The sequence below is a fragment of the Thermobia domestica genome, chromosome 3 (assembly GCF_964235325.1).
Source record: "Thermobia domestica chromosome 3, izTheDome1.hap1.1, whole genome shotgun sequence".
NCBI classification, from domain to species: Eukaryota; Metazoa; Arthropoda; class Insecta; order Zygentoma; family Lepismatidae; genus Thermobia; species Thermobia domestica.
In genome coordinates this window covers 309,096,723-309,123,375 of record NC_137456.1, presented here as the reverse complement: position 1 = coordinate 309,123,375, position 26,653 = coordinate 309,096,723, and the positions used below count along the sequence as shown (strand labels likewise).

Here is a 26,653-nt window from a genome sequence, read left to right as displayed (position 1 = left end):
AAATTAAACTTATATGGAGGTGAATAACTATCAGAACCATGGAGGTGTGTAAGTTTTAATTTAAATAAGTGTTCTCTACGTTTTTCAAGTAATTATTTTTTACTGTTGTTTATGAATTGAAAGGTCAATAAATCCAAGGGACGAGAGGAGGTACTAATTGTCAAAATTAGTAATGGATTTCGTTCACTTGAAAATGGCCCTTTGCATTTAAGTCATTGACTGCATTTTGGTAGTTATTTGTGGATAGCTGTTATTTTTCAATTCGCAAAGTTAACCTTACGACGTTCTCATTGCAACCACAGCAAACTGAAAAAAGTTTCTACGCTAACAGGAGCAGTTACGAATTTATCAACATACAGTTTCGCTAGTATTTGAAACAGAAGTGATACTAAGTTCGAACCTTGCGGAACACCTGCACTTCCATCTATTTGTTTTCATATGAACTCTAGACCTATATTATGAATAATAATTTGAAGTATTTAACAATTATTTGCAAAGTTCTTCTTTTGGAAGCAACAGATTGCGAATGTTACGCATTTTTACTTTCATTTTGAATTCATTGAAAATCCTTCCGTAAAACTTACCATAAAAATCTCATAAGCTTGATAGAAAATTAACATAAAGAACTTTATAAAACAGACTTCTAGATTCAGTGTTACCAGGTAGCTATCTTACAAACACACACCCTTATTTTATGATGCACCTAAATACATAACCACTTTCTATACAGCACAAACAACCTATTATGGACGAAGCCGATTGTTTAAACTAGTTTGTAGTTTCGTTGATGTATTTCCACACAATTAGCATTATACGGAACGATGTTATGCAGGATACTTATAACACACTGCTGTTACTTTCTGTGCTTGAAACAGAATATCCCGGTCCCACTGTGAAGCAAGAACATTATCCGTTTATTTACGCCCAATGTTTAATTCTATAACTGTTGCGCTAGATTTAACATTATCTTCATCATTTAATATAAATATCAGAAACTTAATTTTCATTTACGTAATGAAATTTATGGATAGTTATTGAGTTCTAATAACAACACTGAATATCACACATTATACAATGCTTTCTGACTATATACTACAAACAGATTATGTATCTTCCTCTGAACACAAGAGTATAATTTCAATCTAATTAAAAAAGTATGAAACTCACCTTTTATTTCTTCTCTGTGGGAATGTTTTAGGTGGGATCCTATCCTGTAAGAAAAAAAGAAGTAATTAAATACCTATACTATTCTTTTACTACGGAAATTACTTTTTATTGCACTTTTTACACAAATAACATACTTAACCACATACGTAACATTTCGTTTCTAAATAAACTTTGCATTACAAATATTGGCTGTTTTTTTTATTATTATTTTACCCTTTCTAATTATTAAACACACGTAAACATTCTGTAGAATTTCCAAGTGGTGACACTGCGCATGCTCCCTGCACGCAAGAGCAAGTCAAATATGGGAACCCTGGCGTTAAATAGCTCTGTATTGTCTGCTTGTTTAATCTCACATTACGCTGTAATAATGAGTGCGCTGAGCACTTCGTGCGATAAAGTACACTACTGATCGTATAAATTAATTATAAAAGAAAATGATGATTTATTTATATATATATATATATATATATATATATATATATATATATATATACAGTATGTCACAATTATATTCGTACACATGGTGATCATAAAGAAAATAGAGAGATGCGCGTAAACAAATGAAGGACATTTATTTCTGCTTGAACATAAATACATTTGAAACACTTGTGTGTTGTTACGGATACAAAGAAACAATCTACAAATCGATATAATATAAAATGCGCGCGTAACTAAATTAAGATACGCAATATTTCGCCACATTGTTATTCGTACAGTTAGATATAAACATTGACGTAAGAAGCAATTTTATGAAAGAACAAGATAATTAATACTTTGCAGCGTAGCCTTTGGCTTTAATAATTGCCATACACCGCTGCTGTATAGAATAGACAAAAGTAGTACACATGGCAGGGCTGATATTGGTCCCATTCTTCCGTCACCATTCGTTTTAAGTCTTCTTTTGACTTAACATTTTTATTGTGAACCCTAGGTTTCAGATAAACCCATAAGTGTTCAATAGGGTTAAGGTAAGCGGATTGGTGAGGGGTGTGCAATTGTTTGCTTACATTCCAAATTAACCAGTCCCTATTTATACCTGCCTATATTTGGGATCGTGATCATGTTGGAACATAAAAGTTGGTAGCATGCCCAATTTTTCTGCAGTTTGCTTAACATTCTTCCTCAAAATGTCAAGGTACATAACCTTGTCCATTGTACCATTAATAAACTAAACTTTAGCAACCCGTTTTGCCGATATGCACCCTCAAAACATAATAGAACCATCTCCATGTTTTACGTGGGTATGGTATTGACAATATTGTTGTCCAAATTGGATTTTCCCATCACCCTGTGGACCCCATCAAACCTAAAGAGATTAATTTTAGTCTCATCTGACCAAAAGACATTGTTCCAAAATTTCTGACTCTTGTTAGCATGTTCTTTTGCAAACTGAAGTCGTAACTTAGGATTCTTACGACTTATGAATGGCCTCTTCCGAGATATTCGACCATGGTAAGCGTATTTGTGTAGCACTCGACGAATCGTCTCAGTGCTTACTTTGTTCCTTGTAGCACATTCTATTATCTTTTGGACTTTTGGAGCACTTAGTCAGGGATTTGTTTTCATCTGTCTCACAATCACTCTCTCGTCCTTCTCACTTAACTTCTTATTCATCGAATTTCTTGGTTTATTTCTCATTGAACCAGTATACTTAAACTTATTTACTACACATTGAACTGTTGTGTGCCTTTATACTATTAATTGTCGTATTTTCTTAACGACCATCCCCGTAATGCTAGCGTTACGATTGTCTCCTTGACTTTCTCTCCTAGCTCCTTACTCTTCCCCATTCTTGAATGTTTATTTACCTGTGTACACCGCGATTAAGACCAGCTGTTAATATGTCCTTTTCCTGTACGCCACACTAGCTATGCTCGTGTTCTAATGCTGTTTTCTTTCCTTTTTAGTATGTGAAATGTAAACCTGTGTACAAGTGTACGAATAACAATGTGGCGTAAATTTGGGAGTTCTCATATGTTTTCTTTTCTGCCTTTCTATGGTGTCCTTGTTTTGGCCCCTTTCTGCACTGGGTTTGTCTATCATTGTTCTACCTCACTCCTTCAGCAATCTTCTGTCAATTTTACCACTAGTATGTTTAATACATAGTGGTTTTCTTTCAAATTAATGTGTGTACGAATAAGAATGTGACATACTGTATATTCCAGGATAATAGGACAGAAACGTTGCAATTGTCATTAAAAAACTGGCAATGCAAGATATACTTAGTACTTAATAGGATATTATTTTGAACACGTGGCTACGTTTTACAACATAGCGATATTCATACCGAATATGCTACACAAAAGAAGTTGTAATGTTTCTCTGCTAATATCGTGAAGAAATATGTAATGAATTCAAAACTGCAGATATTTTGTTTTTCTGTTTCAATTAATCTACACGGTCAATATTAATCTATTTCGTACATACCTATAGCGTAATGCATGTCCCTTGTTCGGGATTATTCTCACGGTCGTTTGCTTCTATGTTTTCATCACGTAAGTTTCTATTATTGTCAATTTCATGGTCGACCTCTTCATCAGACGTTTCCTCAAGAATACATCGTACATTTCTAACCTTTTAAGTGTTTTTCACCCATCGTAAATACTCATTTATATCAGACAAAAAAAGCGTAACACGAGCTGGCGCGTCACGCATTTTGTGCGACATAATTGTCATTAACAAAGATCAACGTGTGGAGAATGAATATTGACTGCATGAATAGATTACTGGAAACCTCTGTAAGGAACACATAGAAACCATGTCTCAGGAAAAATAATGAATCATTTCCAATTTTCGAAAACTTACTTTCTTCGCACTTTATGCGCATGCGCACTCGCTCATGAATTAAGAAGAGAACAAATGCTATGGTAAGAAAAATACACCAGGCATTCGGAACGAAATGGTAAATGAATGGACAATACAAAGGGGTTTAATACATTTCAGGACAATGAATATCTCCAGACACTACCATGTACGGAACGTCCGTAAGTCATACACAACGGGACATTCATGGCGGCTATCGACGCCGATAACCAAATATGTGCGGCACTGAGGGGAGCATTCCATCTGCTAATACCTCCACAAGCCTGAAAAATGATTTAAAGTTGGACGATGGGTAACATTACACAAACAGAAAATCGTGTTATTTGTTTGGTGGACTTCTAGAGTATCATGCATCGTGAAATGCCACTATCAAACATACTCTGTACTCACCGAATTGGACGTATGCATAACAAACTTAGAACTGTGGAGCCAGTACTTGTCAATTGTGGAGGTATTATACTACTTCACAGCAACGCAACGTATTATGTTGCTACGGTCTTCCATGACGCATTATGAAACTTGGTTGAGAAATGCTAATGAATCCTCCATATTCCCGGAACACCGCACGTAGGATTATCATCTTTTTTCATTCGTTAGATAACTATCTGCAGCAGTTAGATAACCCGCTTTTACAACCACTTTGAGTTCGGTGCTTCAACGTTGCTTTGTAACGTTCTGGTGATCGGCAGTTATATAAAGCCTTGATGATTTAACTTGTATCAAACTGATATTGTCGGTAAATATTTACTATAGAAAAAGTTGAGTTGATTTTGAGTTTAATCCCTTTCAGCAGTGAGTTATATGAGACGGGACCTACTGATTAACGTGGAACCCGAACCACATGAGCTTCCACCGGGAATCGAACTCGGGGTCTCCCACGCCAAAGGCGTGTATGCTAACCGCTTAGCCACGAAGGAGCTCTATTTACTATAGAAAGACATGAAAGAAAACCATCCAGACCACGTAATGTATCATATACACAGAATATTTACGAAAAGTAGTTTTGAAGATATACAAACGGAAGTCAAACTCAACTTACTACACTTATGTAACAAGTTAATCACAACATCGCACTAATTGACTTCGATAAGCTTAATGGATAACATTAAAGCTTACCTCAACCATTGAGGTTGGATCCCGATCTAAAAGTTCGTTGTGTTGTGTGTTACGCCTTGTCTCAGCCGTCATGGACAACACCTCATCTTCATCTTCACCAGTGCTGCCACCTGTGGACTAAATAAGGAACAGAACTGTAATAATACAAACATGTGCAATTACAGTATTCATTAATGAATTTATAAAGATAAGTGAATAAATGTTGGGCTGAAAGAGTTAAGATCGCTTTTCAAAACCGAGATTATATGAGATGGGATTCTTTTCCTTAGTTTAATGTCCAACGATTACGCACATGGTTAAGTGAGGCGGAGATGATGAGATGGATGATAATGGTGGAATGTGGAATGACGAAACTAGGAGGAAACGGGAGAATCCCGAGAAAAACCACGTCCACGATGTTTGTCCACCACAATTCCCCTTGGCGGGAGATAGGAACGAACCAGGGATCCCACGTACCAGATGGTGAGTCCTCTACCTCTGAGCCACGGCGAATCATACTTTTAGAATCTGAAAAAAAGAATCTACTATTAATTAATTAACTTAATACTCAAATTTCTATCTAAGGCGTTGCACTCTCACTAGGGTTAAAGCTGCAGACACACACCCATAAGAAATTACATTAGCGATGAGGCTAAGGGCCAGGGCTCATAATTGCAGCTACATAAAACAGAATAAACAAAAATGCCCATTTTCTTCCGAATCACAAAGTTTTTTCCACTTCCTTGTTCTGACAAACCTGCTTAGACATAGGCGTTCGTGACCTTCCACAGACTTCCTACCAGGACTGAATCTCTTATGCCATTCAAAAACATGGCAACGGGAAAGGCAATGGTCTCACATCTCAAATGTTTCTGTTGGAGTTTTCTCTAAACATGCACGTAACTTCATAATTGCTCTTCGTTCCCTTGTTTAAACGGCGACGAGTATCACAAAGTCTATAAATTAGCGGCGTCATATGGGACATTTGCGATCGGCCGAGCTGTAAATTTCTGCGCGTGCTCCCAAGGTCACATCCAAGATTTATCGTCATAAGAAACTTACCAAAACTAACTTCACAGAAAAAAAAAATTAGTCTCAATTCCTAATCGCTGCACTGTATAAACTTAAGTTACTTCTCCCTGCACTGTGTTAAAAAATCAATATAACAAACAAAGTTTACTCATTACCTTAACGTTATATTTAAGATCGAATACCACCTAAACATATACAACGTCGTTGTGGCACCAGAAAAAACAACCTAAAAATATACGCACGTAATTCTATACCTCAGGGAAGTATGTCATGAAAAAAGTAACATTTTCAAGTAGTAAATAAAACTATGAACTCATGAGTTTAAGTGTTTAATTACCATTCTTAAAGACTCCTCCCAAAGAGAAACTGTTCCATCATCTTACCAATTTAAAAGCGAGCGATGAATGCATCGTGAGCATTAAATACAATCAACAAATTTATTTTACGCTATAGATTTCAAAGTTCCTTATTTTTTAATACCAGAGAAGTAATACCACAGTTACTTCAAGTAAATTTCCAGATCGTTCAACCATGAAGTACTTCTGACCATCAAATGAAAATGAAATGAAATCTTTGAGTTTTACGTCCCGCGATTATGCCGGTTAGGCTAAAAGAGACGGTGATGATGAGTAATGAATGAAATGGTGGAATGAACAAAGTGGGAGGAAACGGGAGAACCCCGAGAAAACCCACGCACACGGTGTTTGTCCACTACAAGGCTCACTTAGCGGGGGCTGGGATCGAACCCGGGACCCCAAGCGCCAGAGGTGAACGCTCTACCACTGAGCCACCGCGGCCCCCGTTCTGGCCATCAAGACGGTGCATGTTCATCTGAGTGAAGCATAATCGGTTCTTAATGCTATTAGCAAAATTAACTACGATTCCTAGGATACATATTAACGTATTATAATTAATAGCAGAAACAAACAGAGGCATGATTAAACACCAACTGTAAACTAATCTTATAGAATAATACGCCTTAACATTGAGTACCCGAAATTTTCGATAGTAACTTCTCTCTTCGATGACCATGTTAATTTAAAACAACTGCTGTTTTATTTCATATCCCTTGGCTTCAACTCCAATAACGTTAACGCTAGATACAGGTATACTACTCTGTCTTCTCTTTGATGCATGAAAATAAAATGATATACGTTAAACAGTTATATAGTCACTGGTAATGGACTTTTAGAATTATCAAACTGTTAAATATATCACAGTAAGTTCCAACTTGTACTTCTTGCAGTGTAAAACATGATCTTTCACTGAAATACAATACAGTTATTAATAACACAAGAGCAGTAAACCTGCACTATAAACATAAAATAAACCGAAAGCTATAGAATGCACATTTAGTGCTTAAAGGGGACGAAAATATTTCGTACCTTGTATCTTGAAAACGTATGTGAAAATGAACAGATTCTGGCAACATCTGGACCTTTATCAATGCACCTTCTTCAGCTGGCTACCCACTAAAATATGGTGATAAGTTGTCCATCCGTAAAATCCGTACCAAAAACAAGTAGCAGTGTCACATGTACACCACGTGAAAGAGTTTGGTTTGCATGACGCGATATTTTCTCAATTAACATTGAAACTGGATGTGCTAAGAGATTTCTACATTCGTGATTAGAATGAATATGATATATATTCTTGGAATGCTTAATCGATTGCAGGAAACCGTTTTCCGCTATCTACTACCGTTTACTCGAAAGCGATCAATGTTAAAACCGGAAGTGCTTGATTTCTGCCGCTTCCGATTTGAATAGAGGGTTGAGAGAGAAAACGGTCCCTTATTTTTCGAACGTAAAATCGATTCTAGAAAAACTCTTCTCGATAATTTTGCTGTTTTTTCTCTATGTAGATCAATATTGAAACTGAAGTTGTAGTGGACTACTATCACTTCCGGTTTTAGTACAGAAATGAAATGAAATCTTTGAGTTTTACGTCCCACGGATATGCCGGTTAGGCTAAAGGAGATGGTGATTATGAGAAATGAGTGAAATGAAGAAAGTGGGAGGAAACGGGAGAACCCCGACAAAACCCACCAAACGGTGTTTGTCCACCACAAAGTCCACACGGCGCGAGCTGAGATCGAACCAGGGACCCCAAGCACCGGAGGTGAACGCTCTACCACTGAGCCACCGCGCCCCTGGTTTTAGTAAAGAGTTAAGGATGGAAATGAAATGTATTCTTCTGACGCTTCAACCGTTTCTCGCTATCTCATTCCTGGTTTTGCTCTATAGTGATTAACTTAAAAACCGGAAATGGTTGTTTTCTACCACTTTCGGTTTGAATATTACTATCAACGAACTAGTTTCCTGACTCTTGACCCTCTATATTCTGGTCAAAATTGATTGTGATCCATCTAGTAGTTCTTCAGCTTATTTCTCTCCCGGATGGACACACGGACAGAATAAATATATCACGGAGTTTCGGTAAACTTCTTAATACATAAGCTCAATTTATATTTTCTAAATAAGTTGATTAAAAATGTAGAAATCACGTCACATGGAAAGTCGTTACCACGCAGTAAGGCATTTCATATCTTGTCGTTAAGAAAATATTTTCCTACGTTGTGTCGTTAATTACGAAATTTCAGAATTGTAGAGAACGCGCAGACACTATCGATGTTTAATAATGGAATCTATGTGTTAATCTGTAACTTCCAAGAAAAACAACGCAGTGACATTTGTTCACATATTTTAGGTACAAATTCAAAGAACAAATGATGTATGATCAGCTTTGCTGAATAGTTATACTTTTTTGTGGAGGTTTTTAATTTATGCGGTGTGATGAATGAATAGCTTGTGGTTGAAAAAAATAAAAAAAAATGTATAAATTGATAATATGATTTGAAGAAAATATAGCTCAAGTAAAAGAAAAAATAAACTACGAATTACACACAAGAAAAGATAAATTGAATTATACACAATAAATTAAGTATTTTAATGTTTTCTTGAATTCATGATTATACCATCCCACCTTCTGTTCAAGTTTCTTTTGTCCAGATTTAACGAAGTATCCTCAATCCTGACAAAGAACGATTCCTGTTGATAATGGAAGCGCACTGATGTAACATTCTAATGTTTACAATATAATGATTTGTTACCTTCACGTGTCTTGGAAAGCCTGAAGTACATTGGTCTCCTCCTTGAGAATTTCTTAAATTCTCTAATTCTACTGGAGAGCTCCCTCGTGGCTATATAATTAACGCACGCGTGGAAGCGGATTTGATTTTCGACGGAAGTTCATGTGGTTCGAATTCCATATTAATCTGAATGTCCACGTCTCATACAGCCTTGTTGCTGAACGGGACGCTTCTTGTGGTTCGAATTCCACATTAATCTGTACGTCCACGTCTCATACAGCCTCGCTGCTGAACGGGACGCTAAGTCCCAATTCCACCAACTTATCCTAGTGGATATGTTTCCTTCAACCATGCTTACACGGTATAGTGGACAAAAGCATATGTTGTATGAATTCTTACTGAAGTAAGAAAATCCTTGTATAATTCCTGTATCCAGAGAGTGATCTTTCGGAACTTAGGACAAGTCAGAATGAAACACTGGCCGCAGTAAACGCTGGTTTGAAACATATATCCTTTCTAATTTTAAAGGCAATATACCCGATTTATGCAGTTAAGAATTATGATCTTGAACATTCATAATGAGCGTTATAACAATGATATTTCATATCATTTTCATACGTTAAGGAGGAATCTCGAACAGTAACACGTGTATCTAACAGTACAGTTATTATTGAAGTTGAAGATAAGAGATGTAGACTGGAACAGCAACTAATGTTTTAAATTAAGATCGACAACAAAGTCAGAAGTTACTATCGAAAATTCCGGTAATTCCATGTTAAAACATATTGATACAAACAATATGATAAATGCTGCCTCAATTTATATGCTCTACTTGAAACGGCAATAACAAGTCTTCAAACTAACAACTGTTATAGTAGATAACTAATGAAAGATTGACTTGTTATTTATAAAGAAGACAACTTACTTCTGTCGAAGGCAAATGCACAACACCAGTGCTTCGCCTTTTCTCACGAAGCTTTCTTCGATCACGCTGCTGCTTACCCTTGTTCATATGATTTGATCTGTTTAAAGAAAAAGAAAGAATTTACACAAACTAGAAGTCTGAACAATTTGAATAAAAAACTATACACGGTACAAAAATCGATAAAAACGAGTCACTCTAGAGCAGCTTTCCCCAACCTGTGGTCAGTGGATTTCAGATTTCAGGGGTCCGCAAGCCATTCTCAGAAAGGCACATACAGTGGTGAGAAATACACCATTTTAAGTTAAATGATCGAATTACTAATGACACGACAATTTGTAGGAGAAGTGATATTCGATCTACAAGAAGTTGCCTATACTCCAACGGCATTTTTTCTTTTTGACTGAGTCAAAAACGTGTGTTGAGACTGATGTACGTATTTGTAAAATATCTTTAAACGAAAATCTTTGACACAATAGGTGACTCGAAAAGGAAAGAGAGAATGAGAAATTCTTGCAATTCATTGTCATTGTATTTCATTTGTTAATTTGCAACATCTTAAAATGTCTGGCCTCATACTTCTCTAACATAATTATACCACTGCAAAGAAAAATAAAAACACTCAACACCCATATATATATATATATATATATATATATATATATATATATATATATCCTGAATATGCAGTGTGGAAAAGGTTGGGAAAGGCTGCTCTAAAGCATATTTCTCAAATTACGGTCCGCGAACCACAAGTGGTCCTCCAAGTCTGGGGTTCCTTCAGATTGAACACTAGTCCAAAGAAGAAAGAAGAATAAAATTCAAATGAATTATGTATTTTGAGAATTTTAGAATCTGGAAATTACATAAGCAATCATCTTTCACTATCGTACCAAGACCGGCATTTTATGTAATTTATTAATAATGTATGTATCATGTATTTATTTTATATAATTTATTTTCTACTGTATAAAATATTCTTGATCGCCTACACCTATATTACCAGACACTAACATGCATCTTCTTCTATTAATATCAATCTAAGGGGTGTTTCAGTCAATTAGTAACTTTTTCATTTTATTACTGTGACCAAACGAAATATGATGGAGCACTGTTAGAGATATTGTCGTGTACGTTGGAGTTCAAAGTTTGTTTTGACAACCGGCAACAATTGAAACCTATATACTTCAAAATGGCACCGCCCTTAACGACGGAACAGAAATCGCATGTTGTACAGTGGTATCTATAAACGAAATCGTCCACTACCATGCAGAGAATGTTCAGAAAGGAGCGTAAGTGTTCATGTGCTCCGGATACAATTGCAATCAGATTTGTGAATCAATTCTGTGCCACGGGAAACGCGACAGGAAAGAAAAAATTGCGGAAGCCAGCGTCGCATTCGCACACCTGGAAACATCGATGCCATTCGTTGCAGTGCTGTAGACTCTCTAACGAAGAAATCGTTTAGATGTTTGTCTATGGAAAATAATGTGTTAAGAAGGAGACGTTCGCATATGAATTCGGTGATCACATAAAAAAAATCCTGATGTGTTGGATAAAGTGTGGATGACAGATGACACTTCCACCTCACAGAAGACATAAACCGACAAAATGTTCGTTTCTGGGGACTGCAAAATTCACATATGATCGAGGAGACCAGCCTTCACCCGGCCAAACTGTTTGTGTGGTGTGTACTGTCAACCAACTGCTTGATTAGTCCCTTCTTTGATGAACATATCACTGCGGAAAATTACCAGCAAATGTTGGCGGCCTTTTTTTTTCCTGAATTGCGACAGAAAAGGATCTCCATTACGTCGACAGTGGTTCCAACAGGACGGAGCTTCACCTCACACGACTGGAAAAGTGCTCAGTTATCTCCATTCTAAGTTTAAGATCGAGTGGTGTCAAATCGATTTCCGGTTCTCTTTGATTATGGATTTACTGGCCACCTACCAGTCCTGACTTGAGTCTGATTTTTTTCTATGGGGATTCCTAATGAAAAAGTGTTCACTAGGACTCTTCGTAAACTGGAAAATTTGCGGCCGAAAATCATTGATTGCTGCATACTTGTCGATAGAGATATCTGTAGACGAATTTTCCAGAACTTCACGATTCGCATGTGGGAGGTTCGCAACAGGCGTGGGGAAAAATTGAATATGGCATACATTCTGTTCACCAGTAATGAAACTTAGAACACTTTTCTTTACAGTGATGCTTTGATTATTTGTATACGTTAACTCGTTTGGTCACAATAATAAAATGAAAAAGGGACTAATTGACTGAAACACCCTGTACTATTAAGAGAACTTTAGTTAATACTTGATACACGGAGACCTGGGTTCGATTCCCGGCGGGAGAACGTTGAAAGTTAAACACATTACGGTGTTACGGATTCCATCTTAAACTGTAGTTCCACGTCTCATAAAACCTCCGTGCTGAAAAGCGATGCAAAATTACAATGAACAACAATTAATACTATTTTAAAAATATAAGTGTACTAGTATTAACATGTGCTCAAAATGTTAAATAAATAAATACATAAATTTGGTTTCGAAGGTGACAAAAGTAGGATGGTTCGTTGAAACTGAGTAATAAACGTGATCCTCACTTCAAACAGATCTGAGAAATACTGTTCTACAGAAATACAATTAACGTGTTCTACTTAAAACAATTTTTATAAACCAAAATTTATCAAAAAACAGAAATAATAGAAAAGGATTAGAATTAAGGAATTAAACACTGACCTGTTTACCCTCTTTTCCTTAGCACGTCCAAGAGGTTTAGGGCTAGCATCATGCTCCGTGGGGAACGAGCCAATGTTAAGCGATTCTGAAGATTTCAAGTCACCTCCACCAGCATCATCAAAGTCTCCGCCTCCGGGATCTGGAACAACAATAATACAAACACAAAATGGGAGAAACTTTAATTAAAGAGCACTGAACGTGAAAATATACAAAAGCAAATTTAGCAACACAGGAACAAATCTATTCACGAAGTGATTGTAAACATATCGCCATACTATTCCGTCACGTATTAGGGATGGCGTCCCTTGGCGATCACACAATTCGAGGAAAGGGAAGGAAGGAAATGGCCTGGAACTTCTGAATTAGGTACCATCCCGCCAATTGAATGGTGTCAATGAAAAAAAAAGAAGAAAAAAACAAGAAAACTTCACTTAGGATGGCTAGCCCGAAAAAGCTTTTACACTGTTTCGACCGTGTCCTCACCAGGAATCGAACCCGGGACCGGTCGTACCAAAGACGAGAGCATTAGCGATTACGCTACACGGGGCCACTCAGGCTAAAGAAGACCGATGATAAATATCACCTTTTCATATTGATGAATGTGATCGGAAGCTTTTTTCACTTACTTCTTACATGTACGTAGAAAATACTTCTTAATCCATACAATCGTGGTGTCAGAACGTCGTGGATGTTTTGGTTAAGGCATTATGATTAGATCGTATAAAAAAATGGAAAACATTATGATTCGTTGAGAAAAAGCGGAAAGGCTATTATTCACCGAAAAAAAATATATCTAACAGAATATTCTTCTACATGCTACAGGTAGCACTTTCGGAAGATGCTACTTCCTTCATCAGCCTGTGATAGACTTCAAAAAGGATAAAAAACATGAAGGAAGATTAAAAATGGTTAAAAGGTTAGGATATGAAAAAAACAAATCTTCTGTTAAACATTAAAACACACGGGAATAGAAACTCACTGACATTGTACACTGCTGTACACTGTTTTCTGTTCTTGCTTTCTAAATGCTTTCCATTGTGATATTGTTATGTGATATTACGATTCGTGTTTATCACTGCAACTGATGTGCGATTATATAACCTTTAGTTTCAAAAATTCACTGTAGTAAAATTCCTCAACTTAAATACCCCACTTGATGGAACTCTCTGGTATCGCAAATACAAGAATTTAAATTTCAACAAGCAGGAAAGAGGTTAAGATGATAAGAAAACAACTGAAGAAATGTAACCAGTGTGAGAAAATGAGACAAACTCGAGGAAACCATCGCTGCGATATTGTTGCAAAAACATCAAGTGCTTTGAGATCGGAACAAAGAATCTTAAACACCAGAGAATCTTATGAGGACTCTACCACTGAATCTCTATGTCCTTCATTCTAAAGGGCCTATCCCGTTTGCTATAAGGACCAGACTGTACCACGTGATCAGGTCAAAAGTCACGTTGCGTGCGACATCGAGTCTGGAGATTCCAAATCGAGATGTGAGATATTTCAAGCACGTAACATCCGCGTGGGGTGCCCTGGGTAATTAGGGGAAGATGCATATACTTTATCATTATTATTAATTTTACTTAAACAACTTGACTTTTGACCATGTTCTATCCACATTTACCTTACATGTTATATATTGTCTTAAGCTTTCCATTATGTCTTTGCAATAAGCTTTCAATTAGTCATCTCCTTATAATAGTTTTTGAGATATGTGGACGACTTTATTTTTTTGAATTGATTTGCCCTTGACTTTAATGTTCATTTTCGTGACTCTTTACTATGTTCCATCCATTTTAGGACAATTTGCTTTTGGACTATATAATCTACTTTTTCATATGAGCTGAGTTTCAGCCATCTCTTTTTACTTGGCTTCTGAAATAAGTGGAGGAATTATTTGTTTTTCCTCATTTTCCATTGACATCAATGGTAATGCTTCGTGCTTTTTCTGACTATGTTCATCCATTTTAGGAGAAATTGCTTTTGCAATATAGAATCTACATAGTCTCTTTTACATATGAGCTGAGTTTCAGCCATCTCCCCCGAAGTCTATTCACATCATTGCAACCGGATAGACCCTTTGTCATGATGTGTCACTTGTTCATATGAATTTATTGGCGATAGATTCGTTATTTTGTATTGGTGACTGTAGTCTGAACCACCTTGTTTCAAATGTGGACTCTTAGCTTTTTTAGAAGTTTAAAATACAAATAAATAGAAGACAGGTACAAATAAATACGTATTCACAATGCGAAAAGTGAACTATATTATTTGCAAAGATGTCCGATTTAGGATTTCGATTTCTGGGCTCTCAGCATCTATGGCCCTTTAGCCCGTCACGTTTGAGGGCGAGCCTCGTTCTCCCTCGGCGAGCACACTATCCGGGGAAAGGGAAAGAAGGAATCGGCCTGAGACCTATAAGTTAGGTACCACTTCGGCATTTGCCTGGTGTGAATGAGGAAAACCCAGGAAAACCTCATTCAGGGTGGCTGGCCTGAAAAAACGTTTCACACTTTTTCAACCGAGTGTCCCCACCGGGAATCGAACCCGGGACCGCTGCGAGGGACCACGCAAAAGATGTCCGAGCACACATTAGTTGTGCGGGAAGATACGGAACTAACAGACTTTGTGTTGAAGTAGGGAAAGTACAAAGTCATACTGGATACCACCGGTATACATTTTCTTGGTATAATCTGTAACAAGTAGCTACATATACAGATATGCCATTGGTAACTCGCGCTTTTTACGAGTTTAATGTGTTATGTTAAATTATTTACTTATTTAATCATCTTTATTTAGAAAAAAAAAAGTTTACCAGGAAGTTTCTTATTACAGTTTGTCCAGAAATTTAGAATATGAATTCTTCACTCATGACCATACTTAATAGAATCCTTCAGGAACTGATACCGCCCCCTTATCCAATCTAACAAGTATAAAATTTAATTCCAAATAAAATTACCATAACTTCCTGTAGCGCTTTATTGGTTAACATATTATATCTTAAACGAAAGTCATTTAAGTTCTCATGCTTCCTAATATGACAGAACTCTGTTTCAGTTAAAACTATTATCTAAAAATTATAATTTTAGTTTAAAAAAAAAAAACTTATAAAATTACTGAAGCCGTCAACAAAACAATGGTATACCTAATCATAACTCTGAATCCATCTGTTCAGCATTTCTGTAATTTACAGTTCTCCACATACAATTCTGAACTGCAATAGGAAGAAACTGTCCATAATGCCAGTTACAAGCACATGGGACAAAAAATAGTTACCCCTCTAGAACAAGCATTTCTGCATTTTTATTGTTACAATTGACATTTCATTACTAAGATGTGAATAAATGACCTATCACCGCTGATGCGTAACTGTAAAATAAAATGAAAAATGGGATCTTTAAGTTTTAAGTCCCAGATTACGCCGTTTAGGCTAAAGGTGATGAGAAATGAATGAAATGATGGAATAAAGAAAGTGGAAGGTAACAGGAGAACCCCGAGAACCCCTCCTCCCATGGTGCTTGCACATCACAAAATTCACTTAGCTTGCGCGGGGTTCGAACCAGGGACCCCACGCACCAGAGGTGAACGCTCTACCACTGAGCCACTGTGGCTCCCTGGATGACTGAAATGAGTGTATCAGTCAGTTGTGCGGGAACAGCTAGTCAGGTACAGTAGAAGAAAAGATATGACTGAATGGAAAACAGTGACTATTGTGTTTGGTCATAAATGAAGTTAACCGATTTGTTGGTGTATAAAAGCCGACTGTTCAACGCGTGCCAACACAAAGAAATCAGTCAGAACTGTGTTTGCAATATACCCTAACCCAGTGATTCTCAACCGGTGTATTGCACAGTCCCATAGTATGTGGCGCGAAATTTTAGAATTTAAAATTCATGAAATATTTAATAAAACATTTAAGATCAATTTTGAGGCAGTTAGTACCAGTCAACGCCTCCTTCAGCACTAACAATATTCAGTAATACAATACAGTTATCGAAAACTTAATAAATCTGTATTGTAATATCCCATGTGAAGTTGTTTACAAACAAATCCACGCATCAAGTGTTTATAAACACCACCTCGTGCTTCATCAAGAGGAACTTCCACCAGGGGGACCTGCAATCACCTGCATACAACGTTTAGCCCCTCCCACGGAGCAGAAGACGAAATTGAAGCAGCAGCGCCACCGCCACCCAAGGGACGCTATAAATTGGACAGAAGAATCCAGCTCAGTACCAGTTTTCTGGTGACCCTCCTTTAGTCTGCTACGGGACTCTTGGAGTAACCTAACCCCAGGCCTCTAGTCTGCTACGGGACTATGCCTATCCTATCTCCTGGTTTAGCCTGCTACGGGGCTCTGTTGGCAACTTAACCTGCCTCTGCTTGCTACGGAGCATTGGTTCCTTAATTCCACTCCTCTTAGCCTGCTATGGGGCTCTGTTGGAGATCCTGTCTGCGACCTTACGGTCGAAGACCACCTTTACTCACCCTGATTATAGAGAAATCAATTTGTATAGTATTTTGTAAAAATATTTTTATAGAGGAACTTTTTATAATAAAATACTGGTAGTGGGAGTCGATTCCGGATGCTCTTTTTATTAACAGCTCTACCTCTTCCTTATATATGAGACAAAACTACACAAAGTTTTACAGTATACTTCATGAAGAAAAAAAAAAAAAAAAAAAAACCTAGCCCAAAACCAATATATAACACCCATGATATTTCACCAAATAAACACATACACTATTACTAATTAACACTGGATGATAACACGATCAGGAACTTTAAGAACCACTCCACTTAATTTTAAATTTTGATTCCTGAAAACGGTTCGAAGTTTCAAGATTTTGACTTCACTGGAGCCTTGTTTACGGAGAACCAAAAACAGAAGCAAGATAAGTAAAAGCATCGAGGAAACAAAGGAATGGACTCACCGGATAAGAGCAGTGAAGATACACTTTATTCTATCGATTGCTGCTGTCACTTGTCAAATTACGGTGTGACCTTTGAATTTCCTTGATGCTTTTATTTACTTTACTTCTACTTTTATCCTCCATGAATAAGACTCCAGGAGATACCCGAAACCTTGGAAATGCAAGAATTTTTCCAAAAATCAGAATTTGAAGTGGATGAGGAGATTGTGACAAACTAATTGATAACTTAGCGCCTATAGTAGAGTCACGTTTTTTCAGCTTTGTTTACCATTTTTAATGGCAGCATCACCCAATAGAACTACGAAAGATAATATATTATTAGTTGTCGAAAAGAGTCGCAACGTCCTTTTTCTGTTTTTCAAAGGTCATTTATTCACGGAAAGGACAAAGATCAGTTAATTAATATATTGCCCATTTTGAGTTGATTTATTGCTTCATATCAATTGGACATTATACCACGAAAGGAGTTTTAAACATAGTCAAACAAGTGGAATTCTAATGGCACAAGGTCGCGTAACACATCCCATTCAAGTTTCAATAGTTTTTAACAGTGATCAAACGTAGTGTGAAGTTTCGCGCTGTCGCAACAGAATATAGCTCCTTTACGGTTAACGATGTTGGACATTTCAGGATAATTGATTCGTTCGAACTATCCAACTGAAGGGATTAGAGCTGATCGTTTGATTCCTTCGTCGGAGCTCGAAAAACACGACATTTTAAAATGTCATCATACTCAGAGTATAACTTGTTTCTTATGAATGTCTAATGTTCAATGTTCTGCAATCTCTTGTGTTGGGTAACTTGAATTGGACACAAATCAATGCCTTTATAAGTTTCTATAGATATTTTACTTTTAATTTAACTGACTCTTTCTAGTTTCAATATAAATTTTCTCTGACTTGCTCGTAGTTTCAAGTTTTCATGTGAGTTGGATTTCAAGCTTGTGAAATTATTACTTGTTTCCTTCAATTATTTGATCTGAATTTTTGTGACAAATTTTGCAATATACTTTCAAATCGTCACCTTTAACATCTCTTAACCATGATGCAAAACCATGATCAGGAAATGAAAATGAAATGAAATTTTTGAGTTTTACGTCCCACGATTATGCCGACTAGGCTAAAGGAGACGGTGATTATGAGAAATGAATGAAATGGTGGAATGGAGAAAGTGGGAGGAAACGGGAGAACCCCGAGGAAACCTACGCACACGGTGTTTATCCACCACAAAGTTCACGTGGCGGGAGCAGGGTTTGAACCCGCGACCCCATGCACCAGAGGTGAACGCTCTACCACTGAGCCACCGCGGCCCCTACGATAATGAGGATATATTGTTTAACCTGATAATTATACGGATTTTTTTTTTAATTGCCATGATTTATCAGTTTCTGTTCAGCAATACACCTGCAAAGTTTGAAAATTAAGTCATACACATAACAGTACAGTAAAATTAAAATGATATTCTTACATACCAACATCAGAAATCTAAAAAACTAAAACTTAGAATTAACCACTTACAATTACCGTTCTAATTCATTAGAAACTAAATTAGTTAGGAGCTTAGCCAAATGATAATGCAGGGCAAGAGGAGTCCACTTAAATAAGAGACGCCACCTCTTTTAACTTGCTAGGGATGTTTGGAAAAACATTCAGCTTTTTTTTTTAATTTAATTTTATTTTATTTTATTTATTTATTTATTTATTGACTCGTTAGCCCCAGGGTGTTCCCGGTGCTCGTTTTTCGAAGCTAAACCAACCTCCAGAACTTACGACCTAGGTGATAAGCTCTTTATACACCCACCGGGGATTAAACATGTCGCTGATTGGCTGTCGGATACACTACTGACTAAGCAACAGGCCAGCCCATTTCAATTTATCAAGTAATTTGAAATTATTATTATTTTTTTAAATATGAATTTTCTTCCTACTAGCAGCCTGCTGTAGCCTATGTGCTTTCCTGATTTTCCCTAACCAAAAGTATCTTCCCTGACTCTCCAGGTCTGTAGAAACCCTGCTTTATTTCCTCGAAATCAAGTTCAGTGGGCATGTCTAATGTTCAATGACAAGGAGTATCGCTGAGATGAAAATCATCAACATGCAATTTTGTGAACCATCGCGGCACTGATGTTCTTGTACAGTATTGTCAGCATAAACTTTACTCAAATTTTTACCAGGCTGACGTGTCGTCTTCACTTTAAGGAAGTGAATCAGCAAAATATGGAGAAAATGTAAATCGTAACATCTGCAAACTCAACAAAATCGACCAACTTTAAAAGAATGAAGATACAACCCTGTGTTTGTCAAATATCAATGACATAGATGAAAATAACTCTAATACTTTGACAAATGAATAGCGTCATCTGTTACAAAAATGTCATGAGTTTTCCGATAACCATATTTGAATTACGTGCTAAAAAAAACTGAACACACGAACTAAAGGAAAATAGCATAAGGTCCTCCCAGTTATTCTTAACGACTTACCAATCCTTGCAGGAGGATTCACAGTACGTGCCCTAGCAGTACGAATTCTTGATCGGCGAGACGATAGCTCAAAATCATTTTCAACATCTTCTTGACTTACTGAACTCGAAGCCATCTGTAAAAGATTTTTAACAAAATCTCAAAATCATCAACATACATACAAAATCTAGAGACACAGCTAATATATTCATACTTACAAGTATTGGTTGTTATAGAATCTTACTAGTTAAGTTTATTTCTAAAGTAATAGATTTGATTTTACCTTATCATTATAGACGAAAAAGAATTTAGGCCCTAGAAACACTCCTATTGCCAAATTGCAGACAGCAATATGGCATAGAAGCAAATTAATTTTACAAACCAAACCACTTAACGTAACGACCCGATCTGTGAGGCACTCCACGCCATCTGTTAGCGACTGGTGGAACTACGTCCACCCTAGCAACGAACACGTGGTCAGTGCGCCGCGCCGCCATATCGTTAACCGGCGTATTGGGAGTTTCCTAGACCTAGTGGCCGTCACGCCTTTCATTCACGTGATTCCCCAGTTTGCATCACGACGCTGGATGGACGCCGAAAATTGGGGAAGAGCCGGCCGGGAATCGAACCGGGGACAACGCGGACATGAATCCAATGCTCTAACCACTCGACTGCGGTGTCCCCTATGGCAGTCCAATCCTACTTTTAATACTACAGTTGGATCCGAACCATGAACGAGTTTTGAATCCAGACTCAAAACACGGATTCGTTGCAACTGACGGATCATCCAGTGCAGCTGATAGATACAGATCATACAGCATCAAGTCATCGTATAGCCCGTTTCCATCACACTATCTCGTCTCCAAGACAGTTGGATTACAGGACTACGCCGCCGGTTACGGCGAATTTGATGGCAGTAGGTTTTAGAATTCAATTATACAAAAACATCATCAGTTTAATTTGGGTCCAATTTATATTGTAATATTCTGTATGTTGAATCAATAAGGTATATACGGGAATTTAGCCCTTCACCTTTTTATTATAAAAATGTCGTATATAATTATCGTACAGTCTCAATAAAATCTGTCTCTAATTACTCTAAATAAATCTTTTCAGTGTTGGATAACAAGGGGTCCCTCGGCTTATAATGTTGCTTCAAGTTCTTAGAAAGGTGTCCTAGCCTAAAGCGGCCTCAGACGGGATTGGTGACTCTGTAGTCCACAGCACCCTCAGGAGTAGGTATTGTAGGTTAAGTCTCCGTAGCCCATAGTAGCCTCAGGAGTAGGCATTGTAGGTTAAGTCTCCGTAGCTAATAGTAGCCTCAGGAGTAGGCATTGTAGGTTAAGTCTCCGTAGCCAATAGTAGCCTCAGGAGTAGGTATTGTAGGTTAAGTCTCCGTAGCCAATAGTAGCCTCAGGAGTAGGCATTGTAGGTTAAGTCTCCGTAGCTAATAGTAGCCTCAGGAGTAGGTATTGTAGGTTAAGTCTCCGTAGCTAATAGTAGTCTCAGGAGTAGGTATTGTAGGTTAAGTCTCCGTAGCCAATAGTAGCCTCAGGAGTAGGTATTGTAGGTTAAGTCTCCGTAGCCAATAGTAGCCTCAGGAGTAGGCATTGTAGGTTAAGTCTCCGTAGCTAATAGTAGCCTCAGGAGTAGGTATTGTAGGTTAAGTCTCCGTAGCCCATAGTAGCCTCAGGAGTAGGTATTGTAGGTTAAGTCTCCGTAGCCCATAGTAGCCTCAGGAGTAGGTATTGTAGGTTAAGTCTCCGTAGCCCATAGTAGCCTCAGGAGTAGGTATTGTAGGTTAAGTCTCCGTAGCCCATAGTAGCCTCAGGAGTAGGTATTGTAGGTACAAGGCCCTGATGACTTCTTAGTCTCGACGTCCTCTTTTATAGCCGTTCTTTGGAAAGAGAACCTGTGGAGGGATTGTGGGATTTCTTCGTGGTTATCTGTGTTCTATTCATCTCCTCCTGAAAGTGTAGTTTCATTATGCCATCTGCCACTATTTATTTACAAATCGTGAAAACACGCGGCTTATAGTATGTATGGGTGTCTGGATCCTTGCGGATAATTTGTCAATCGTACTTCTATAAACAGTTACTCTGTCTTTCTCTCACATACATACACACTAAAGTTTACTTCTGGGAACGACTCTCAAATGAATCAAAAATGTCTTAACGAGTGGAGGTGTACATCATAGAAGCGACTGACTTTTTATTTACTTATTCTTTTAATTTTAGAGTTGGATCAGCGTACTGTTCACCAATTGAGATCCCTACCAACAGAAGTAATTCTTTACCTTCCCAAAAATCATTAAGTGTATTTCACGCAAATCACAATTATTATTATTCTTCGTTTTCGGAATAACGCGCACTTCGCTGTATTTAGTCATGGTATATTTCATTGTTTCCACCGTATATGCGTGATTAAAATATCACTGCGCGCGTTATTCCGACCACGAGTAACAGTGGAGCTGGCGGTCCCTATACTTCCAATTTCCCATCGAAGTATTCCGTGTTCACTGCTGTCAAGGCTTACCTTTAGCTTACTATGAATCCACCATTAAGTAAGAGCATACTGAGACTTATGTTGGGAGCATGTCTGGGAATTAAACCCATAGAGAATCCCTGTAGAAAAATCGAGGAAATAACACACATCAATTTCCATACAGGTTTGAAATGAATAATATATGAAGTGTGAAAAAATATACTTGATGGCGAACAGAACCCTGGTCTCCGGCTTACTTTGCCGACACGTTAACCACTACTACCTAGTTCGCTTCCCCGAACAGCGATACATTGTATCATTTTTGAAATCGGTACTTGCCACTCAGATACTAAGAACTATACTACAATCATTATGGTCAACATTAAAAAACACCTCTGAAAGTTGAATTATATATGGAGAATGTATGCGATTTTATATCACATCAATTCCTCCACAAAGGCGAAAATTCAGCCGTTGGAGTTGTTCTGTAATTGGGCAGAGGATTGACGAAGCACAACAGGAACTGTAATATAGTCCATATGTCCTAGACGTTAAACACGATTCAACCACTATCCTCATCGTTTATGACTACTGCAGATCCATTTCTCACCAGAACCCGATTCAGGAAACCTTCTCAGTTATTCTCAAGACTTAAGAGATACCTCCGGAAGGAGTTTTTTTGTTTGTTTGTTTAACGACCTCACACTTACGCTCCGAGGTTAAGGGATACGAGATGATAATGAACGAAATGGTGAAATCAAGGAAGTGGGAGGAAAATTGAGTACCTCGAGAAAACCCACGCATCAAAGGTGAGAGTACCACTGAGCTATGATAGCCTTGCGCGGAAATTCACAACAAACTCAGAAAAGATAAACTGTTTTGATTTTAATCCATTTCAATGATTCACGTAGCTATGCTAATTTTAATGGTGCCAGTATAGTTTATGGGACCATAGATTTTAAAATTTACAGAAAAAAATATATATATATAATGTTATTTTAAAAGAACATTGTTTAAGTAATCAAAATATGTATGGATCTTACAAGTGACATGTATAATGTAGAAATAGATCAACAAAAGTTGATGGTTTTATGCACGCATTCATTCATCTATAAGAAAGCCATTATGAAGTAAAGTCAGTATGTTAACTTATGATATGCTACCATGAAAGTGCCGAGAGGTAAGGAATCTCGAAATAAGTAAAATGTCTAAAGTAATGAAATACATTCCACACAAAATATTGAATTACAAGGTAAGTTCTTAAAACTAAATTTTCAACAACTTATTTTAAAATTTCTAAAATTAATATTTTAATAAAAGTATTGATTTGCTCTCAGCGAGTAGTGTAAATGTAAGTCGATAAGAAGCAAAACTCGTAGAACTGGTTAATATTAATGTGCGGTTATTTCCTTTCGTTTACGCACATTGTGTACATAGAACGTAGAAAGTTCTGGAGAGTATCAATGAACAAAATATGACGAGGAACTTCTTTAGCGTTCCCTACAAGACCTGGCAGACGACAACGAGCAACTCCAACGGCGTTCCCCGCTAACATCTGGCTCTGCCCCGTGTCTTCAGCGCATGGCACTCCTACCCGCGGGATCGAAATACAAATTCCTTTGTGAGCGGACCTAGTGAAGGTCAAAACTGATTTTGTAGGCAATTTATTTCTGTATCAATACCCATAATGGTCAAGCAAGTATTATGAGGAACACTTTCGGTGGGCGTTCGCCACAGCATACCGGACTCACAACAACGAAGGCGTTGCTCCTACCATCACCTGGCTTCGCCCTGTGTTTTCGGCGCAAGGTACTCTACCCGTGCGATCTCTAAGCCAAGATACGAGTCCCTTTGTGAGTGAACCTAATACAGGTCAAAAGTGATTTTGTAAGCAGCATTGCAGAAAATAAGAATGTATTTCTGTATTAATACACATAACAGTTAAGCCACAGAGCACGTTTCGTGAGTAAAGAAGTAAATATATAAATAATGTATATATGGTTCCATAAACTGTGTGTGTACAATTTTAAGACAGTAACCATCAAAAGTAGGGTTGCCAACTCTGAAAATTAAAATTACCGGCGCCTGCTCATAATTCTCAAAACAGATTAAGAATAGCTGTATTTTAAACGTTGAAATATATAGTTGTGCCTGACAAAAATACCGGTCAATTTGGAACCCCAATCAAAACTCTTCCATAAGCTGCAATTGCGTAATAGATGACCCTTGCAGTAGTAAACGCAGTGGCACTTCACTCATTTTAATACAAATAACAGTTTAAAAGAGTTAAATGCCGCAGTCAACGTCCAGGAATACCGAACCTAACTCAATCTAACTTGAATTAACCACCCTACCCAACCCTAAGCCTTAAAATACTGGATATACTCTGTGGCACAGAGGCCCTTTAAAAGTCTGTAGGTTGCATCTAGTAGATAAAAGGGTAATTGTTTAGTAATAGGGGGGCAACACTAACGAAGACAGAAAACAACGTGCCCTGGGGAGGCTCTAACCCGCCTTCACTCGCTAACGCTCGCTCGGCAATACCGTTTGAATTAAATATTAAACTAACCTAACCTGATGTGAATAGAATATCGCAAAGAAGTCGGTTATAAACCTGGTCCGCCAAAGCTAAACAATAGCCCATAACAGGTACGAAATATTACTTCTGCACGGAATTACAAACTAAAGTAAATGCCTCTCTCGAATCTTGTCATTCGATTGCTATGCATGTTGTATACTACTCGCCTAATATTTTACACACCATACAAAGCTTTTCTCAGAACGAGCAGAAATAACGTTATGCTTCAATATGAGCCATTTCTTACCCTTATGAGTGTGTTTTACAATTACATACACAGTTTCTCGCGATGACACTATGGAAAAACACTTGTAAACAAACATCGAAGAAATTCAGAATGACCTGTTATATGTCAACATACTATTTTGTGCTTCTATTCGCTGATAAAAACTAATAGTAAAAATGTATATAAATATCCCTATATAATTCAAACCAAGCAGTCCGTGATTTAAACTCAGAACTTCGTTGATACATGATTCTTACCTCACTAAATGATTCATACAAACAACACGCACTCACTACCTTCCAGCTGATTCCATGTTACTTCTGACCACTCCTCACTATATGACAACTGGTTCGATCTTTAGTACCTTGATGCATGGTATACTAAACCGCCATATTAGGCCCATATATGATACTTGGAACGAACGATGAGTGCGGAGTAAAAACCTTTGTTTACAAAAATTTATTGGTAAACAATTAAATTCCTTCGCCACTAGAAAAAGTTTCATTCGGGCATATTGTATATCACAAAAACATAAATATAGTATACACAATTGTGTGTAGAATAAAGTATATGTACACTTGTGCGCAAAAAAAAAAAAAAAACTGTTAGGAATATACTGTAATTCATTATCTTTCATAATTACTTTTTTTTTTTTTTGTCCGTCTTCAGTTAAAGTTTAGTGATTAGTAAATGGAGATCGTAGAAATGATTAAGTGCGTGAACATATTTCCTACAAAATAATTACCGGTAAAATATAAGCAAAAATTAGGATCGATTGAGTAGTTATATCCTGGCAACCATGCTTTCAAGGGATTTTTGTTGTAAAGGGAGCGAAAGAAACTGAAAAGTTGACGTGATTTCCAATAACAACTCTGGACCAAAGAATTAGAATATTACGTTTCATGTCTAAACCTAGTTTCTATATTGTGTGACAAACATATATGGGCTCTTGTAAGCAAAGTTACATATGCAAATACTGTAGAGAAGCAAACAGGAAAAAAATCTCTTGTGACTTAAAGCAATGCGCTACATTTGCTACACATAGACCGCCTTATGCAGATTCGTTTTGACGTATTATTAGCGCCATA

General features: G+C 37.3%; 1 protein-coding gene across 3 annotated transcripts in view; it reads right to left on the bottom strand.

Annotated features, from left to right (window-relative positions):
• Positions 1 to 25,976, bottom strand: part of LOC145681135 (PRKC apoptosis WT1 regulator protein-like) — a 49,446-nt gene extending 23,470 nt beyond the window's left edge. For 2 of the 3 annotated variants that reach the window (XM_081752566.1, XM_081752568.1), the window contains exons 1-6: positions 25,823 to 25,976; positions 20,299 to 20,413; positions 12,878 to 13,016; positions 10,137 to 10,233; positions 5,110 to 5,226; positions 1,168 to 1,211 (exon numbers count right to left, since the gene is read on the bottom strand). In XM_081752566.1, coding sequence (XP_081608692.1) covers positions 1,168 to 1,211; positions 5,110 to 5,226; positions 10,137 to 10,233; positions 12,878 to 13,016; positions 20,299 to 20,413 — 512 coding nt within the window. In that variant the 5' untranslated portion in view covers positions 25,823 to 25,976. Of the gene's footprint in view, positions 1 to 1,167; positions 1,212 to 5,109; positions 5,227 to 10,136; positions 10,234 to 12,877; positions 13,017 to 20,298; positions 20,414 to 25,586; positions 25,743 to 25,822 lie in introns of those variants that run through there. The other variant, XM_081752567.1, reaches the window with a different exon arrangement.
• Between the last annotated feature and the right edge of the window lie 677 nt (positions 25,977 to 26,653).